This window comes from Drosophila novamexicana, unplaced genomic scaffold (genome assembly GCF_003285875.2).
Source record: "Drosophila novamexicana strain 15010-1031.04,08,12 unplaced genomic scaffold, DnovRS2.1 tig00000008-arrow-pilon, whole genome shotgun sequence".
NCBI lineage: Eukaryota > Metazoa > Arthropoda > Insecta > Diptera > Drosophilidae > Drosophila > Drosophila novamexicana.
The window spans coordinates 2,568,158-2,589,673 of NW_020824765.1; the positions used below are offsets into that span (position 1 = coordinate 2,568,158).

Sequence of the window (21,516 nt, forward strand, 5' to 3'; positions counted from 1 at the left end):
AACTTCTCTTATGTGATTGCTTCCAAGTAAAATTCAATTTAGAAAACAATTCTTATGAAATTTCATTGTTTATTCACACTTTTACATTTGATAATCATATTTTAACATTGATACAAAGTTTGGCAAAGGCTTCTCTAATACAAACTAAAAATTGATGTTTAACAACAATTGTTTGTGCGCGACTTTTTACTCTAACAAGATTGTAAACCCTTTCAAAAAGTAGTGCCAATATACACACGTATATACACATGTACTCATGTAAACATAAATACATAAAAATGAAAAGACTTAAGACTATAAATTTGTTGGCAGCATGAACAGATGACAGCACGCTCTTTAAACATAAACATTTGGACGTCTTTATCGTGGACTGCATTTATTCAATGATCAGAATTAAGTCATCGCCGTCCAGTTTCATGCCTTTCTTGACTTCCACTTTCTTGACAACGCCGGATTGCGGCGCCTGGACCACCATCTCCATTTTCATGGCTGAAAGCACAACAAGAGGCTGGCCCTTTTCGACTTTATCGCCTATGGTGACGCGCACGTCTATGACATCGCCTGGCATGGGGGCGCCCACTTCACCTTTCACCGTCTTATCTGCCTTAGGATGGATGCGGATTTCCTGAAAAGAAACGTGCGCATTGTAAATTATATGTTACTGATAGATAGCCACGGGTAGCTACCTTCATAGCCTCCTTATCGGGAATGTGGACGGAGCGCAGTTGTCCGTTTAATTCGAAGAACACCTCGCGTTTTCCATTAGTTTTGAGATCGGCAGCCATGGCCAAGGCCTTCACGCTCAGAGTCTTGCCACGCTCCAGAGTCACATCGAATTCTTCGCCCACTTTGGGGCCTGTGAGGAATATGCGAGTGTCGAGCTTATCGACGGGACCAAATTGCTCACGGTAATGCAGAAATTCATTGGTCACTTGCGGATAGAGAGCGGCCGATACGACATCGCGGTCGCTTACGTTTCCGTGAGATTCACGCAGCTCTTTTTTCAGCTTGTCAAAGTCCAATGGAGCCATCTCAGCACCTGGTCGGCCTTCAACGCGTGGCATATCCTTCAAAACACGAGACCGGAATGGTTCTGGAAAGCCGCCATACGGAATACCGATGTAACCCTGTAGGTACTCAATCACCGACTTGGGAAAAGAAAGTTCCTCCGCTTTCTCCACGACTTGAGCGCCAGTTAGGTTGTTCTGTACCATGAACTGTGCCAAATCACCGACAACCTTGGATGATGGAGTCACCTTTATTATATCGCCCAGCACAATATTGGCTTCTCGGTAGGCTTTCTTCACATCCTCAAACAAATCACCCAAGCCAAGGGAAAACGATTGGAATTGCAGATTGGTATATTGGCCACCGGGTATTTCGTTCAAATAGACATCAGCATTACCCGAACGCATCGTAGTGGTACATTCGAACGGTCCGTACAGAGTGCGGGTTTGCTCCCAGTATGCCGAATACTCGGAGACGTCATTCAAGTCCATTTTTGTATCCAAAGGTGTGCCTTGCAGCGAGGCGACAACGGCTCCCATGCTTGGCTGTGAGGTCATTCCAGACATGGAGTCGACAGCAACGTCAACAACATCTGCTCCGGCTTGCGCGCAAGCAAGCATAGATGCAACACCAGCGCCCGAAGTGTCATGGGTATGGACATGAATTGGAACGTCTGGGTGCTTGTCTCGGATGGCAGTGATCAGCAACCTGCAATTAAGTATACGCAAGTTAAACGAATATCTCTTTAAAAATGTTTACCCTGACTGACTGACTGACTGACTGGTGATCAATCCACGTGGGCTTTTATGAAATTCCACCCGTAAGTGTGGAATTATCATGATGTAAAACACGGAAATTGCTTTTGGTTTTTCATTTTTCGACGCATCCGCACGGTTCCCTAATCTTTCAAAAAATGATCGGTTGCTTATTGAAATAACGATACATTCCTTCGGTATGTATCGATATATCAATTACATTTAACAGGGTGACATATGCAATAACATATATATGTATATGTGGATATTTAACAGTGGCAATATCTTATTTAACAGTACAATGGAAAACGATTTTTGTTTACCATCAGCTTCTAACACTTTTCTCAAAATTAAGGGAAAATGTTAATTCCTAGTGCATTTCAAATACCTATCTAAAATACAACTTAACATGTTAAGTCGGGATATGTTTAATCGTACCTTGCTGCCTCCGGCTTCAGTAGACCCGCCATGTCTTTAATGCACAGCACATGAGTTCCGGCCTTCACCAGCTCATCAGCCAAGTTGGTATAGTACTTGAGATCGTACTTAGTCTTCTTGGGATCACTTACATCACCTGAGTAGGAGATGGCCGCCTCTACGACTCCGCCGGCCTTACCTGCCGCCTCCATACCGAGGATCAAATTCGGCAAATAGTTAAGGGAGTCAAACACTCGGAAAATATCCATGCCAGTTTGCACCTACCCAAAAAAGAACAAATGTCTCTTATTGTAGCCGTGCTGAAATTATTTAACATGCGGTTTAACATGCTGTTTAATCTGTACGTACCGCTAGTTCACAGAACTTGTAGACTACGTTGTCGGGATAACTGGTGTAGCCAACGGCATTGGCGCCACGCAATAACATCTGGAATGGTATGTTCGGAATGCGCTTGCGCATCTCCTCTAAGCGCTCCCATGGGCACTCGTGCAGGAATCGGAGTGCCACATCGAATGTGGCTCCGCCCCAATTCTCCAGTGAATACAAATTACTGAACTTGTGCGCCACGTATGGTGATATTTTCAGCAAGTCATGGGTGCGGACACGCGTGGCCATCAGTGACTGATGTGCGTCCCGAAACGTGGTGTCCATGAGCAGTAAATTCTTTCGCGAACGCACCTCCTTGGCGAAAGCGTCGGGACCTTCGCGCACGATGATGTCGCGGAGACCTTGTGGGGGCTCTGTCACTGTGGGAATCCCCGATAAATTTGGCTCTTAGTTTGAGGTTATGTACTATTTATCGATACATACATGTTAAGATAAATCAAGCTCAGATTATTTACAAGTAAACGTAAAATATAACTTTCATCCACCGTGTTTTACCAAAACTTAACAAACAAACCGACATACATATGTGTATATAAATTCGGGTTTTCTTGTAGATAGCATGTTGGTGATAACATATTAACTTAACGCTGTTCAATATTGACAACAATGAATGGCAATGAAAGGGTCTCGATTTTACTCATCTCTTCTATATTAATAAGGTATACAAATTGCATATTAAGTAAATATTTCTTTGCTAAGCATCAACAGCTGAGTCGATCTACGCAGTGTTTCGAAACGTAAGGTCCTAATTAGTTTTCAAGCTGAGTGACGAGTTTGCATAGAAACTAGGCTGTTGATACTGATAGGTTCGGCTTATCAATATTTTCTATCAAGTGGCTGGTATACATTTAAAAAGAAATTACGAAAAGCTGTAATATGTACAAATAACTTAAAATAAACAGAAACATACAAATAAGTGTTCATGTGTACATCTACTCGTTAAGTATTCTCTACCTAGGGCTGAAAACTAAGCCCGTTAAATCCCAAAATTCCCATTTGTATTCACCATCAACCGAAACTTAAATCGGATTATTTGCTTTATTGAAAATAGTTTTGCATTTTGTTTTAAATGCGGGGAATAGTGATATTTCATATATTTAGCTAACCCGCCTACGAACCCTGAACCGAAACACCGAAAATTTTAATATTTAGTAAGGGAATTCAAAACTCCGAAGATCGTAATGTTAATGTAAGGCAATTCGAAACTCCGAAAATTGTAATGTTAATGTAAGGCAATTCGAAACTTCGAAAATATTAATGTTAATGTAAGGCAATTCGAAACTCCGAAAATTGTAATGTTAATCTAAGGCAATTCGAAACTCCGAAAATTGTAATGTTAATCTAAGGCAGCTATCCAAGGACCGGAAATCATCTAATTACCTTGTCCAAGTTCTATGATATCTATAATATTCTAATATGCGTATACTATATGTAAATGAGATAGCCTGGATCTGAGCTTATAAAACAATTATATGTACATATGTTGACATTATCTGATGAGAAATAAAGAAGTGCACTTAAACGTACCTTTTGCCCCGCCGCGCTTTTCACGTTCTAAGGCTTCCGGGGACAGGTCTTCATTGGTATGATAATCATGACAACATTTCGTTTATGAACAAGGTGTAGCACGTGTGTTTGTTGTTGTTGTTGAAACATAAGTAGGTGTGTGTGTGTGTGTGTGTGCGTGTGTTGTAGTTTTTGGAACGATTGCGTTTGCATATGTAATTTGTTTCAATTGCAAATTTGATAAGAAATAAAGTAAAAAGAAATGCAAGAACATAAAGTAAACATATTAATGAACGCATAAAAACAAGACAGAGCACCTATCTTCGGCACACGACATTTAAATGACCCTTGCATACTAATTAAATATAAGATATTGCTCCTGACATTTCTGCTAATAAAAGTCTTCGATTCGAATAAAAATATGCCATATTATTTATTTCAATTAAATTGGCGTCAGCTAGCTTCCATAATAGACTCAAATAGATTCTTTTCTTTCGCGTTTAATCATCATATTTTCAGAAACAATATAAGAAGCTCTCATTCAAGAACTCTCTTTAAATTATATCATTGAACCCTTATTAAACCCTTTTATAAGACAAGTCATAGAAATCTCATTACCCTTTAAACATATCGCTCGGTTGCACAAAAGTTTTAATTTCGAAAATCTGGAATGACTCGAGCATAATAATATTTAATAAAATCATGCTATAATAATATCTAAGGCGTAAATAGATCTCCATAATTTTTCAAATTTCATGCATAATAATATCTAATAAAATCATTCTATAATAATATCTAATGCATAAATAGATTTTTATTATTTGTAAAATTTGATGCATAATAATATCTAATAGAATCACTCTACAATAATATCTAAGGCTAATTTACGTCAATGCATCACATTACTGCGTTTCACATTAGAATAATGTCTTACTATAAAAATTGAGTGAAATATTATTCTGTGACATCTGCTAACTGAACTGGCAAACTCTTCTATAAATGTTGTCAAAGCCCTATTGTTTATGGCATTTGGAGCCTTGCGAGCGGCACAGGTTAAAAGGTTAAGAACACAAAAAATAAGTTTCCAATTTGATGGAAGAAACTTATGAGCAATCATTTGTCGAATGGTGTGTGCTTGGGCCAAGATAGAAGGCAAAGACGCAAAGCTAAAACAATTAGGTAAAGCAACAGCCATTTGGTAGCCACAAATCCGAAAAAACGCACATGCCTTAGACCATGGATCGAAATAAGTTGACTTACCCAACGGCACCTCGGGCACATGGGGATTCACCTCAGCGGGCTTTAGTGTTGTGGCCAATGGCGTCTGTGGTCCGTTCACCAACACTTCACCCAGGTAATTCAAAAGTTTTTGGGCACGATTCTGTGTGGTCGTAAATTTGAAGAGCTGCGGATGCTCATCTATGAAGTATGTGTCCAGCACACCGTGCAGAAACTTCTGGTTCTCGAGCACGTTTAGCAGAAAGGGAATATTCGTCTTGACGCCGCGGATACGGAATTCTCGGAGTGCTCGGTTCATTTTCGCGGCTGAACTCTGCAGATCACTGGCATGGGATATCACCTTGACGAGAAGCGAGTCATAATAGGGCGATATGATGGCTCCAGCATAGGTCGAGGCGCTGTCCAGACGTATACCCATGCCCTCGCCCGAACGGAAAACTTCCAGACGTCCAGTGTTGGGTTGGAAGTCGTTGGCAGGATCTTCGGTGGTCACGCGACACTGAATAGCAAAGCCACGGGGAACAATATTTTCCTGTGTGAGTCCCAGCTCCTTAAGCGTCATACCTTCGGCAATACGTATCTGAGACTGAACCAGATCTATTCCGGTTATCTCCTCGGTCACCGTGTGCTCCACCTGCAACCTGGCGTTCACTTCTATGAAGTAGAAGTTTCCAGATTCGTCGCATAGGAACTCCACAGTGCCCGCGTTCTCGTATCCCACATGCCTGGCTAACCGTACTGCCGCCTCCGTCATCTTATCTCTGATCTCTATAGGAAGGCGTGGGGCAGGGGCGATCTCAACGACTTTTTGATGCCGACGCTGGACGGAGCAGTCACGCTCGTATAGATGTACAACATTTCCAGCCTTATCACCCAACAGTTGGACTTCAATGTGGCGTGGACGTTCAATGAATTTCTCAATGAACATTGCTCCGTTGCCGAAAGCTGCCTTTGCCTCGGAGCTGGCGCGTTCAAAATTCTCTTCGACTTCCTCCATTTTGCGCACAACACGCATGCCACGGCCTCCGCCGCCATACGCTGCTTTGAAGATCACGGGTAGTCCATGTTTTTGGCAAAAAGACAACGCTTCTTCTTTCGAAGTTACTGGCCCATCTGTTCCCGGCACAATGGGTACCCCAGCCTCGATAGCCGCAACGCGCGCAGCCACCTTGTCGCCCATGTTTTGGACCACCTTGGGCGATGGACCAATAAACCGAAGCCCGGCATCGATAACGGCCTGTGCAAAATCACTGCGTTCGGAGAGGAAACCGTAGCCGGGATGCACTGCGTCAATGTCGTTCTCCTTGCAAACGCGAATGATCTCTGGAATGTTCAGATATGCTTCCACCGGTGCAAGGCCCTTGCCGACCATATAGGACTCATCGGCCTTCTGACGATGCATGTGCATTTTGTCCTGCTCCGAGTACACGGCCACAGACTTGATGCCAAGTTCCGTGCAGGCGCGAAATACACGTATCGCTATTTCGCCTCGGTTGGCTACCAGCACCGACCGTATGGGTTTGTATTCCACCTGTAAGTTGAAAGCTTGCCAATCAACGTCAGCTTAAAGTATTCCATATTCGACATACCTGAGTGGAGTAGGCATTCTTATTAATAAAGTAAAGCCTCACTCTAGGAAGCGCTTTGCGCAGCGTCCTGAATGCTGCTTGAGATTCCGGCAGGAACATTGTACACGTTATTTATTTGCCTGTGGACGAGACTATAGAATATATAGAATTGCATTAAAAACCGAATAAATCATATCGGAGCCCATAAATTGTATATAATCTTGAACCGAAATCGACTTGAATGTAAGGCCTTGAGCTTAATCGAATCAAATTGATGGCCAAATAGAACTCTTCTCCCTTCTCTTGAAGGAAATTCGAGCAAATCTTATCTTAGAAAACTGTTCGTACGTTTCTAAAACAATAATTAGTTTGGACATTAACAATAGGCCATCTATCGTTCGGAGCAAAACTATGTTTAATATAAGCTCAACATTATCATTATTGTCAACATTATTAATTTCATCGTGGGGCGAAGTGTTAATAAACATGCTTATCTTCTCACTATCTCCAAATCCCTATCTGTCACTACAGTTCATATATATGTATGTATACACGAGTATTTATTAACATATAACACATGTTTTGATACCTTTATACCCGCCTATTGATTCCTCTTTGGCTGTGGCCTGTTCGAACGAGTCGAAATTAGACACTTTCGGAGCTAAAGAATGGAACTTTGGAAAGTCAAATCTGCCCCGTACGAACTCAGAAACGAGACGTTTTATTCGAAATAAACATTTTCCTATACTATACGCAAAGTGAGTCTATAACTCGTCACGTTTCCAAACTAAAGATAAAATCTATTTTGAGATCTCTATCTCGCATTCCCCCCTCAAAAATTTAAATTACTCATTTATTAAGCTAAAGCTTTATGTGTGTGTATGTATATATGTATGCATGTAAATTGTCTTATATTCCAATAGCAGAACAATTTGTCTTGTTGCGCGGCAAATTTAAATAAGAAAACGTATTTATTAAAACTGCCCTCCTCCTCGATTCTCAAAAATGTAAGTAAGGCCTGCAGGCTTCATATATGAATTAGTCGAGCACCAAGGGGGCGGAGCAGGCGGCGTATGTAGGTGTGTATGTATGTATGTATGCATGCATGCATGCATGTATGTATGTATGTATGTATGTATGTAGGTGGGTATGCATCTATGTATGTTAGCATGTATGCATTTATGTATACATGCATGTATGAATCGACGTATGTATGTATGTACGTATGTATGTATGTATGTATGTACGTATGTATGTATGTATATATGAGTGTATATATAGTGGCAACCATCTGTACCTTTGCACACTTTTAACCCATGTTCATACAAAATTCTCTACTTCTATTCAAAACTTCTATTCAAAACTTCTCTACTTCTATTCAAAACACAAAAAACATATCGGGCACGACCTTAGATGTGATGAAGGGAATTATTTGTAATTATTTGTCTAAATTCATGCTTAGATATATTTTATAAAATCGCTTTCTATTGCTTAAAATACTTTGAGTAAGGTCAGGGTCATACATAAGTATAAAAAGAGCTGTTATAATTGCAGTTTGAATAACAAGATTGACAGGTGTTTCAATAGTTAAAACCCCAAAGCTAACCTTCTTATTAGTCGCAAAAAACACATGTTTGTAAATATGTATACTCATGTTTGTAAATATATACATAGGTATGTATAATGAATGTATTCGTAACACGAAGTTTAAAAGTTGTCTGAGTATCGAAATTTTAAAGTATACTATACTACGTGAGGTATTTGAAACCCGACTACAGATCTAATAATTTAAATATTCGCAAAGTTCGTGCAAACAAACTGATAATAATGAAGATTTAAATCGAGAATAAATATTTTATGTTAGAGGGTATTATAGTTTTCCGAAATGCGTAATGAAGAAGTCAATATAAAAATCTGTTGCCATGTACCTCTATACCACTATATCATATATATATCTTGCATATATAGTTTTAAATTTTTTTGTATAAATAACATTTTTTTTTACTTTTATGATATCTCGACCAGTTTCATTATTTACCGATTCACATTCTCATAACATGTCTGCAAACTCTTATCAAATAATAATTCTTTTGTTCAGAAGGGTGTTTAATATTCAGCGTGCCCGTCTCTGCCAATTTACTGTTGAAAACTATTTAAAGCAGCCGGTAAAGCATACATACATGCGTAGAAAATAAAAGTATCCACTAGTCAAGCACACTCAACTAGTACATTGTTGTCCCAATTCACTTTAGGATCGGAACCGGCTAAAACTGTGAAAGAACTTTCATAGTTTCCACCCCATTAACACACCCAAACACACCTCGTTTTTTGGGGTCCTTTTTCCCGAAAAGTCCGCAATTATTTGAAGAGCTTTCCCTTTGTTTACATACATATGTAAGCATAAGGCATGTTGGTTAAACAGTCAAAATAAATATACATACATATATGTACACACACATGTATATGTATGTATGTATTCATTTAAATGGACTGTTATGTATTCATACATGTTTGTACGTCCATATTAGCGCGTCGACCGACCGATTATGTAATGATAATACGACTACATTATTGCAATAATAAGACGAGGCGCTTTAGAATGTGCACATCAGTCGGTCGAGTGATTTGGTGATTACGCAGCTTATTGGGTGCCGCTCACTTTTACTGTACTCGCACATATATACAAATACATGTGTACATCGGTGTGTGTGTGTGCGTATGTATATATAGAAAGGTGCACATGTATGCGTAACTATACACGATCTTGAGCAAACGTCGCTAAGGTCAAAGACGTTTCCACTGTGCGACTGGGACGCGCCTGCTCTGGACACGTTGATTATCCGTAAGAATGATAGTCCGAAAAAATACATAACATACGAGAACTATGTACATACATACATATGCGACATGGTACATGCGCTGCTCCTTAAATCCTGACTAAATAAAAGGGCATACATGCGTGAATATGTTGAAAGTGAACAAATATAAACAAATATATGTACAAATATGTTAATTGATTGTGATTGGTTGTCACGATGGGAATCAAAGCAACTAAATCAAGTAATTAGACTTTGATTCCATTCGCTGCGTGACATTCAGGCTATAAAATTCATAATACAACCATTTTTTATTCACATTTCTTTTAGCGTTGGATTCGTTGTACATATACATATATGTAAATACATCGATACATACATATGCACATAATTAATGGCACATGCCCTAATTTTGTCAAGCACGTTTTGGCTGACAGCGAAACCATAAGAAGGCTAGATATATGGGGCATATTCAAATGGACCCAGACAGAATACAGGAAGCTTTGACATCCATAGTCTGAAATGAACACATGAAATTCGGAGTGCATTTATACAAACACATGTCCATTTACATGCACATATATGTACAAATTCATTTACACACATACATACACTCTATGTAGCGGCATTTGCCTAATATACGTTAATTGTCATTTCCACTATATACATACTTACACACTTACATACACATGTATATACGCATACATGCGTACATATGGACATACACGCGGCGATTTACATACCCTTGAAATTGAACTCTCCAGCTGCTCCCTGTTGTTATCCCTGAGAATCTTGAGAGCACACTTTCAATTAAACTTTACCGCACGGTTAGCACACGCTTGAAAAAATAAAAGCAGTTGAAATAATACAAGACGATTGATTGTAAAGTTCTACAGTGTGTAGTACAGCTATCAATATATAGTTATCACACAAATCTTATATAAATTAGCGTGGTTTTCAAATAAAAAATATTTGAACGACGATGAAGCACACAGAATTAACAAATTACTGTTTAGAATTAACAACTATATCACACACGTATGTAAGTTGGTATGCCTATATATGTATATATATGTACATGCATGTAATACATACATATGTATTCTGTTCGGTAAGGTAGACCACCTCGTTACGATTACGTTGACTTCACTTCACAACTGTTTCTGCCCGGGAGCTCGAACACTGCGTACGGCTGGCACCAAAGCTTAACGTCCAACTGACATACGGCGTCTAAAAAACTTGAAAGTTTGCCAGTTTGCCAGTTTGCCAGTGTTGCCGGCGGCTGGTCACAGTCTCTCTGGTGTTGGGCTCTCTCTGCTGCTCTCTTTCTCTTGATTTTGTGGATGGCTCTCGTAATTTCGAAGTGTGTGCGTGCGGCTAACAGGCGGCACAGGCAGCAAGGCACGCAACAATAACAACAAAACGTGCACTTTGTCCCAAAAATAAAAGAAAAGCAAACAAAAATTGTGTCATGTCTGTTATGAGACAGAGGCCGGGCCAAGAGAACTAGTTGAGTCCCAATTAAAAGTGTGCGGGAGCGGCAGCAACAGCCAGGGAGAGCAACAGCTGTTTACCGCAAAAAGGTACTTTTTTACATATGTAAATGCATATTTACATATATGCATATATGTATATCACATATATACAATTTGTATAAATGAACGTTAATGAAGATATATAAAACAAAGTTTAGTAATACGTTAATATTGCTTTCTTCATTTGCCAAATGTAAGATTTATTAATTAAAAGTCGAACAAAACCTTACAGAAAGCAAAGCTCATTTGCACACATTCGATTTTTATACCCTCAAACAATTGAAAATGAGCGAAAAGGGTATAATAGTTTTGTGCATATATATGTACGTGTGTTATATATATATATATATATATATATATATATATACAGTGACAAAGTCGTGCCGAGAAATGCCAAATATTTAATAGTGCCCAAGTGTAATACATTTATTATCATTACTATTGTTGTTCAATTTTTTGAATCATTTCCACAACCATTAAATGGCGATAAGAAAACCAGTCTCCAAATGTGAATTTTTGTGTTAACAGGCCTCGTAGTCTCAGATCGACGAAAACATATATTTATAGACAGGCACCCAGACTTATAGACGGACTGATAGATAAGACGACATCGCCAGACTGACTTGGTCTTTTTTCAAAAAACAGACGAGCTATAGATTATGCCAGCTTATCACGCTGATCGTGAACACACGCTTATTCTTTACATACACAACATTTGTATACCCTGTATTTTATTGGGTACAAAAAGGCTGCAGAGCAGTTGGGTAAATTGGGTGAACAACAATTTGGTGCCGGTCATAAGGTATCTGCTAGTCGGACAGTCTCAACTCTCTCTTCCAGAGTAAAAAATAATAAAATAAAAATAAAATTAGCTTTCGGAAAAATGAAGTTCTTCCGTAATGGGCGAGAACTGTGATGTGTGGCAACTCTCCCTTGGCTACTGGGTATTTCATAGTCGAGCCCCTTTGCTTGATTTGTAGTTGTAGTTGTAGTTAATCAAGAACATGCCCAGTGTCTGCTAGTCGCGCCCTCTTTAATCTCTTCCCTATACTTATATGTGTGTACTTTTGTATAACTTGTTTCCATTGGCAATGGTTATAAATAATGAAAAGAAAAACTCTCCGACATCCCCAAAGTCAGCGCTTTGGTAGATATTTAAGGCCTAATGCCTAATGAGAAGCCCTGATAACCAAGCTGATAACAGAGGCAGATGTCATTGCCGAAGGTCGGCGAAAGTGCGCTCAGGCAAGTGCACGAATCAGGTTCGGTATCATCGGCAATGACCAAATATGTCATACGATTTTATATGGACCCAGACAAGTTGTTAAGCAACAATTTGCCTTAATACACGGGGCCGGTCGACGCACGCGCAAAATCACAAATTTAGCAGAGAGTATTTCTTGGCGCTACTCTTGACTTTTTAGCTCACCTACCTCGCGGTATTTGCTAGCCAAAATGGAAATGAATATAATTTGAATTTATAAACTTTAATTACAATTTGAGTGCATAAATTATAGTTCCTTATGCGGTTAATTGTACAAACCCTGGCGACACCCAACTTGATTCTAAGCGCACGCTGTAATTCTGATTGGAACTCGGAACTGATTGGAAAAATGTTAACTGTAACGATCAAAAATTGATGGGGCTTCCCTTAAGGAACCTTTAAAATTTACGCCTTACGAACTCTTTAAACAAATCTCGTTAATATAAAGAAGTGTATCTTAACTTTATTTTTTAATTTATTAATTTTTGTTGTACCTGCCTCCTCACCTGAGGTTGAATTCGCAAGGCACGTGCCGTTAATCGAGCGGAACGTTCCACTAGTCGCGCATTTACAAAAGATAATGTTTGAGTTTAATTCACAGTTCTGCGAGTAGTTTCGAATAAAAAAAATGTTCTTATCTAAAATAGCCTTTAACTTATCTACCTGCTGGCGTTCTGGCTTACACGTTGTCTGTTAACTATTTTTTTTTTGTACCTGTTATCATCTAGAGTTTGTGATTTATGGAAATATTCCTACCTCAATCTTTTCTAAGACTCTGTAGAATATAATTAAATATTTGCGAGCTAGACCTTGGGTCAACTTCTATCAGATCACCTTGAAAATATTGAATTTTTTATAATCGGAACTATAAGAATAAGAAGTCAAATTATAAAAAAAGTTAACTATTTCGAGCCCCAACTTTCATGCAGAAGTGTGGATCCACATTCGGGGAAACATTTTTTTTTTACATAACATTTCAAGTTGATTATTGAAGTTTATTGAGTTTACCTGAAATCTGATGTTAAAGGAAAAAATACAAAAGTTCATCAAAGATTGAATACTCTAGCAGAAAAATATCTGAAAAGTGATTTTAAACATTTTAAATTATGCTTTTAGCATAGGAAATCTACCAAAAACTAGGCTTCTAATACTTTGAAGTAATTTATGTATGTATTTATCAGACAACAGTTTTAGTAAGTAAATATTACAATAAAAAACAATCTGAAAAAACGAGCTGTTTTTTGTAGACAGTGTTAAGTGGATATAATTAAAAATATATTGGACATCTGCACTGTGTCTATATTTATACTTCGGCAGCCCGAAAACAGTTTTTTGTATACCCTGTCCCATTGGAAATAGGTAAACAGGGTAAAATGGTTTTGTGCGAATGTATGTAACGGCCAGCAGGAGGCATGCCCCACCCGATAAATAGATATATATATATTTTTCTGTAAGGCTTAGAAATTACAAAAGCTACAGATTATACATAGCAAAATGTTATAGCCAAAATTGCTATCAAAACTTGTCTATATCTCTTCTCATTTCCAAATCAACAAAAGGTTTAATTTTTGAAGCGTAACTTGAAACTGTAAGAGCATTTTACACCAAGTATGTTGACTCCCCTTTGCTATAAACAGAGTAGGATATTTTTGGATACTTAAATTTAAAAACTAGAGCACATTTAAAGATCATATTTATTTTTATTTCGAATAGCAAATGTAGGAAATTCATATTAGGCTTTATTTATGGTTTGAAGAATTCATGACTTTGGGATACAGGGTACTTTGTAGTTGAGCATACTCGAGTTGCATCTTCTTGTTGAGCATTTCAGACACTTTTACTAGTTTTCATTGTATTATTATTATTATTATTATTATTACTATTATTATTATTATTATTGTTATTATTATTATTATTATTATTATTATTATTGTTATTATTATTATTATTATTATTATTATTATTATTATTATTATTATTATTCCGTTAGATATTTACAATATTGGTTCCTCCTTGAGCACCACGGGCTCACCATCCAGTTTTCGTATAGTCGGTAGGCGCTTGATGCACTCGGCCCTCCACGTGAGCTCGTCCAAGCCCTCCGACAGAGGATTGCCAACTACCACTAGATCTTCTAGGGACTCGATTTCGGCCAGCCGATTGAACTCTGACCAGTCTTTGATTAGGTTGTTGCTTATGTAAAGCACTTTCAGGCACTTCAGGGCAGACAAGCCTTTAAGTTTTTCGATCAGGTTGTAGCTGAGCCAAAGTTCTTCCAGAGTTTCAGCCACAGCTTCCTATTACAACTTTAGCTCATATCATATCAGATCAAATATGTTATTTGTAACAACCTACCAGTCCTGATATTTGCTTGATATAGTTCCGCGACAGTGATAGGACCTTCAGACATTTCATGCCCGATAGACCAAAGATTTTCTCAATCATATTTGTAGACATACTAATTCTTCTGAAACATCGAGCGAATGGATCATTAGATGTGATAGTTAATTAAGTTAAGATATTACTCGCAGTTAACCAGAGTTCCAAGTGTATTGTCCATTTTCTCGATCGGTGGCCATTGAAACTGCAAATCAATATTTTTGGCATTCAGCGAATTTTGCTGTTCGCGGTCTTCCCATCGTTTCAATGCTTCCTTGATTGTTGTTGCCTTCGACATCTTCTTCCAAATTCGACTAAATCTGGACTCCTATTACAAAACTATTCCACCCTCGTGCATTCGCCCAAACAAATTTGTGTTGCCAAGAGCAACTAGCTAAAATATGGACTATCCGAAGCCCTTTCCCCTACTTTTAGTAATTATATCACAATGAAAATATAATTATATAACTTGCTCGAATAATAATACAAAACATTTACCTGTCGAATATTAAAAGTCACGCTCTAATAACCTAACTAGATTAAACAATCGACTGCAAAAAGAATGCTTGGTAATTCAATAAATAATATTTCGGTTAAACCCGAAATCGCTATTTGATAAGCGACTAAAGCTCGCACAGAAGTGTTTTTCGATTTCAAAAGCAATAAACCTAAATAAAACATACTTTTCTAAATAAATAAGCTAACGACTATCCTAGATACCCTACTCGAGATACACTCATTTGCATCCATACATTCCTGTGATTTTTATAATAAATATTGTATTCATTGCATTCATTCGAAAGCTTCAAATATTCCATTAGGAATATATATGCAGGTCTACGGAACGTATATTTTGAATAACAGTTGACTATTGCGATTTCTTTGCAATCGATAAATATCGTTTTTCACAAGTCCTTTAAACAAATCTCTATCTTTGGGAGCACCAAATTTGGCTTGTAGTTTCTAGTACATCTTAGTTATGTAAATCAACAATATTTGATCTATTTCTTTTATATTTCCTATATGTATGCTATTATTTACGAATATAATATATTTAAATATATCGATATATATAACAATCGGCCCATCCGTTGTCTGTCCATCCGTCTCCTAGTATTTTTCTTGAAAATAGTCCTTGTTCTGCTCGAGTTTCTTTCTTTTAACCAAACGTTCGAAATCAATATAAAATTAGTACCTTGTCGTAATGTATCAACAGATCAGTATATGTGTCTTTGTTTGGGGAGCAGCGGAAGATTCAGGGTAATTGCTAGTCGGGCACTCCCCACATTTGAATTCCGAAATGTGGAACAAATGATGATGACAAATTTTGCGATTGAAGAAAGAGGCATAAAAGTGGACAAGAAACTCCACAAGGCCGCTAAAAGGGCAATGAGCTTGGCTTGGAACTGGTTAACGAGAAAAAATAAGCATACTAACAAAAGCTTTATATGAACATACTGGATAGGCCACTTTACCCTCTACATAAGTTAGTATTCCGTACTTTCACATGTATCCACACCCATTTACTGGACAAGCAGCAAAATTAATTAATTCAAATTTTCGTAGTACACGTCCAACAAATAACTCAATCTTAACTCAATCTAAGAATTGAAAAAAAAGAATTTCATTGAAGAATATTTGCTGGGTATAAATAAGAGATGAATCGAGTCTGATGGAGAAAACAAAAGCTGGGGACTTCAAGTAAATTATCGATAGCTCCCTCGATTCTCCGAAATCGATTAGGAACGATAACAGCCTGCCGCTTTATAGGCATATCTCTAATCAAAATTGTTTGATTAGTTTTTGTTTGTTGGTTTGTTTATTTGTTGTTTTTTTTTTTTTTTTTGGTTCGGCCTGATTTGTCTAACGATCCTATAACTATGTTATAAGTACATTAAGAGTCCTCCTCCTTCAGTCAAGAGTCAGTCGGGATAAAAAGGTTTATATATAGATAGTAATTCATTTTCTGCTTTTCACGCTACCCGTAAAACAATTACTTCAAATGATTTTCAATGAATTGAAATTTGGTCGACTGTTAAAATGCAAATAAATTAAATTTGATTTTGTGGAATAGATAAAATATTAAAAAGAAAAAAACGTCACGTCAAAGATTAAATACCCTTATACACACAGACTTCGGACTCAACAGATATGTTCGGTGGTTTGGTGCACAGTTTGAGTTTTAAGTTTCGGATCATGGACATGAGTATAGTTTTTATTTAAACAAAAAACGGGTTTTTCTAACTGATTTTCCCTGAAACTGATTGTATTTAAAAAGTAAGGAAATTATGGTTACACTAAGAGATTTAACGAATCAGCTTCGTGGCTGATGTCGTTTTGCTTGCCTGTGTGACCGTCCTCTACGAGGAAAATGACCCGGCACACTTGATTTTGTATGCGATACGATATGGAGTACGTTATAAGTTTCGTTCAGTTCACGTTTTAATAAATAATAAACCAACATGGCTGAGGAAAAATTGCTAAAACATGGCTATATTCAAATTTCAGGTTAAACAACTTGATAACTACTTTGCAAAAAGCCATTAGTAAAAGGTTCAGAATAACATTTTTAACATTTCCGTTTGGCATTTTGGGCTTTCGCGCCATTTTTGCTTGTGCGCTAATCAGCTGTTCGAGCAGTCTGTCAATTTCAGGAATCCCGCTATTGTTTTGAGGCCACTCTAAAATAATCTAATTTATCGATATTTCAAAAGAACATAATGAATATCGAGTGTATCGATATAAGTTCGTTCGCAGCCCAATCTGGCCGACGAAGAAGGTTTTTTTGTTATAATCGTTTTGATTGGAATTGCAACGTATGATGTCTGCGTCAATTTTTGCCAATGTGCCTAAAGGACCGGCAATTGAAGTCTTTGCCTTGACAAGAGCTTTTCAGGATGATGCATCCACCAAAAAAGTCAACTTGTCTGTGGGTGGTATGTATGAATAAGTATTTGTAAACTATTAAAATCATTTTTAATATGTTCTTTATCATCTCATATTTATATAATTTCGCTACTCTACAATCATTTCTTTGACCTTGCCTAAGGTTTCTTGATTTAGAAATACATATGTATGTATCTAGAACTATTCATATGTAAATGTTTAACTGGATACATGTGTTTTTTGTAAACATTCGGCAATCATATTAAATGTCGCACATTAAATTTCGTGTTCTGCAACAAATGTAAATGAATACAGTGTAAACACACATACATACATGCATATATAGATGTGAGCTTATAAACCAAGTTGGCTTTGGGTAAAATTAGAGGGCATTTGTATGTCAAATCGCGAGATGAAGTGTTTTGCTTTTTACAACGGCCCATTGACACTACATATGTATGTATCTTTATGAATTTGTATATGCATTACAAACACATACACATATATTATAGTTTCTGTGTGCACCTAATACTTTCACATGTGCATACATACATACACATATGCAGTTACCTAATATACGAAAACATGCATATGTATGTGCACGCATATATATAATCTAATGATAATAATGACGAATTGTGAATTGTACAGTATTTGAATAGAGTTGATTTCGGTTTTGTATAATGGATTGTGAACTATTGCCAAATACTTATAGATTTCAATTATCATTTGATGTGAAGCATTTAAAAAAATAGAGAGAACTTTGATCAGCAAACAATAACTCATATCTTATCGATTATCAGCCACTTGTCCGCATTAAACGCACAGATATATTTTCTTCTCCAATATAATATTTTATAGAAATTCAGGGCGGAAAGAGCCGCAAATTTAATGGATCCCACTGCCGGCATTTTATGCGGCCTTTTCTTTAGACATAAGGTATATCGAAAATTCTAATTGGCGCTAAATAATATAAAATATGTTCATCAAACGAATCGGATAGTAATTAAATCTATGCCATTCACCCTTTTTCCACCAATTTACCAGTGTTGCGGGTGAAATTACCAAAATCTCTAATACAGATTTCCATTAGGAATTATGTAGGGCTTTGAAAATAAGTTGGCATCCAAAACTCAGAAGAGTCGATTGAATATGAACAAAGATCTTTGAAAATGACTTTAAAGCCAATCAGTTAGTAATTAAATAGTTTTCATATAATCGTTTTCCGACAATTTACCAAGGCGGCCTCTTCAAAATCTCTGAAATTCGTATTCATTAATTTCTTTGGCCCTTAAAAATAAGTTTAAGGCCAATCGGACAAAACATAAAACTTCGACTTAGTCTTTTGATAGCATTTTCTTCGGAGTATGCTTGGATTTTGCGAAAATGTGAAACGCGTCTCAAGTGATTTATCAAAAAGATCCTTAGAAATGAATTTGAACCCGAAACTACGCCCAACAAATCATCAATTTATTGTAAAACTCGATAAATATTTGTTAATATGATACTCACTTGCAGCTTACAGAACGGATGCTGGTCAGCCGTGGGTGCTTCCGGTTGTGCGCAAAACGGAAGTGGGAATCGCGACAGATGAGTTAATTAATCATGAGTATTTACCAGTGACGGGTGAGTTGTGCTTTCTAGCCAATAAAATAATAACTAATCATTTTTATGCATCTTTTAAGGACTCGAATCGTTCACACGTGCTGCAACAGAATTGGTATTGGGCTCGGATTCAAAAGCATTAAAAGAGAAGCGTGTAAGTTTTCCATATAATAGTTCAATATTTTATTAGTATACGTCATGAGAGCCCAGATAGGCATACGCTCGTAGAAATCTATGATTATTTGGATAGATAGATAAAAATATATCTCTTGTCACAAACTCACGGTAGCATATCCGACCCCTTAAGGCATACGATCATATTCTTGATCAGCACCAACCACCGAGTTGACGTAGACAACATAAATATAATAATAATTCAATAATATATTGTCTTTAATCTGTTTTTATAAACGAGTATATTTTGGGCACTCAAGTCGATACGAGCAATAAGCTTATCCTTCCTTTTGATCTGCTGTTTCCTTTATACAACATTTATTTAAATTTATTATTTTGCAGGCCTTTGGTGTGCAAACCATATCCGGCACTGGTGCGCTGCGTGTAGCTGCTGAATTTTTACACCATCAACTGAAACGGCAAACAGTCTACTATTCCAATCCGACATGGGAGAATCATCATAAGATTTTCGCCGATACCGGCTTTACCAAACTGCATTCATATCGTTATTGGGACCAAAACAAACGGCAGCTGGATTTGGAGGGCATGCTGGCTGACTTAGACCAGGCGCCGGCAGAGTCTGTAATTATCTTACATGCGTGCGCACACAATCCCACTGGCATGGATCCCACCCAGGAGCAATGGAAACAAATTGCTGACCTGATGGAGCGTAAAAAGCTGTTCCCACTGTTTGACTCAGCATACCAGGGCTTTGCTAGCGGTGATCCCGATCTGGATGCCTGGGCGATACGTTACTTTGTAGATCGCGGATTTGAACTTTTTGTCTGCCAATCGTTCGCTAAGAATTTTGGATTGTATTGCGAGCGAGCTGGAAACTTGACGATAGTCCAGCAGAGCGGTGCTACCAGAGACATGATCCATTCGCAGCTAACGCTAATCATTCGCGGTCTCTACTCAAATCCACCAGCGTATGGAGCTCGCATTGTGTCCAAAGTATTGAATACGCCTGAACTACGTCAAGAGTGGATGGAGTCTATCAAAAGTATGTCCAGCCGTATTCGCCAGATGCGTAAACTACTGCGAGATAAACTTGTTGCGCTGGGAACTCCTGGAAACTGGGATCACATTGTCAATCAAATTGGCATGTTCTCCTACACGGGTCTTAATGAGAAGCAAGTCGGCGTCCTGATCAAAGATTACCATATTTACTTGCTCAAAACGGGCAGGATTAATATGTGCGGCCTTAACACGGGCAATATTGACTATGTGGCGACAGCTATTAATGCAGCTGTCACATCCACTCCAGAGAATAAATTATAATTGTTTTCCGTGCGAGGCGAACTAAAAAAACACACAATTTCAATAATTTGAAGCAGAACGTGATCGCAATTAAAAATGTCTACCGAAATAAAGATATTGACGAGTTAATTATGCATGCATTAAAAAATAGCATTTTATAGAATTAAAAAAATTGTATTAAATAGCTCAACTTAGCATTTATAAAAAATTTGTAACCACACATCCAATAAATACAAAAATATATACTCACATATAAATTTATGTGTAAGAACATCCTTCCGCTTAGTCAGATAATTCCATCTAGCGATGTTTTAACATTGCAAGGATTGTTTCCCAGCTGAATAATAATGATACGTGATTCTCTTATCGGATGTCAAATGGCTATGCCAGACCATTATTGATCGACTTTTAATGCTTTAATTTGTAAAATAAAGAAATTATAATTAATAATGAGCTATTAATACATTTGTTATATATTTGTAATATTTGCTTTAAAGACACTGTTTTTCTAAAAAATTAACGTCCGTACACAACTTAAAGAAATACAAATTCGGGTTAGGTCGTGGTCGACACAAGAAAATTAACACAATTTAGTTTTATGGACAGATTATAATAATGAAATTTGTAGCACCCTGTACTTGTATATTTTATTTCGAATAATGTCTTAAAAAATGCCAAAACGCGTTGTTGTTAGTA

The 21,516-nt window shown here is 37.4% G+C and overlaps 3 protein-coding genes across 4 annotated transcripts; 1 reads left to right on the forward strand and 2 right to left on the reverse strand.

Annotated features, from left to right (window-relative positions):
- Positions 1-59: 59 nt before the first annotated feature.
- Positions 60-10,927, reverse strand: LOC115763938 (pyruvate carboxylase, mitochondrial-like). Of its 2 annotated transcripts, XM_030706732.1 has the most exons (9): positions 10,813-10,927; positions 10,461-10,555; positions 6,923-7,053; positions 5,355-6,864; positions 4,116-4,163; positions 2,550-2,947; positions 2,202-2,461; positions 687-1,716; positions 60-625 (listed from the first exon to the last, which is right to left on the reverse strand). In XM_030706732.1, exons 3-9 carry the CDS (start codon positions 7,019-7,021, stop codon positions 377-379), a joined length of 3,594 nt encoding a protein of 1,197 aa, XP_030562592.1. In that variant the 5' UTR covers positions 7,022-7,053; positions 10,461-10,555; positions 10,813-10,927; the 3' UTR covers positions 60-376. The 2 variants fall into 2 exon arrangements, with proteins under 2 accessions (XP_030562592.1, XP_030562593.1); XM_030706733.1 differs by lacking the exon at positions 4,116-4,163 and having other exon boundaries at positions 61-625.
- A 3,583-nt stretch (positions 10,928-14,510) lies between these two features.
- On the reverse strand, positions 14,511-15,522 carry LOC115764009 (dynein light chain 1, axonemal). The gene is made up of 3 exons (XM_030706837.1): positions 15,042-15,522; positions 14,872-14,983; positions 14,511-14,813 (listed from the first exon to the last, which is right to left on the reverse strand). The coding sequence occupies exons 1-3, from the start codon at positions 15,191-15,193 to the stop codon at positions 14,511-14,513; spliced, it is 567 nt and encodes a 188-aa protein (XP_030562697.1). The 5' UTR covers positions 15,194-15,522.
- A 2,138-nt stretch (positions 15,523-17,660) lies between these two features.
- LOC115763961 (aspartate aminotransferase, cytoplasmic) lies at positions 17,661-21,029 on the forward strand. The gene is made up of 4 exons (XM_030706759.1): positions 17,661-17,831; positions 19,300-19,407; positions 19,467-19,540; positions 19,903-21,029. The coding sequence occupies exons 1-4, from the start codon at positions 17,714-17,716 to the stop codon at positions 20,839-20,841; spliced, it is 1,239 nt and encodes a 412-aa protein (XP_030562619.1). The 5' UTR covers positions 17,661-17,713; the 3' UTR covers positions 20,842-21,029.
- The last annotated feature ends 487 nt before the right edge of the window (positions 21,030-21,516 follow it).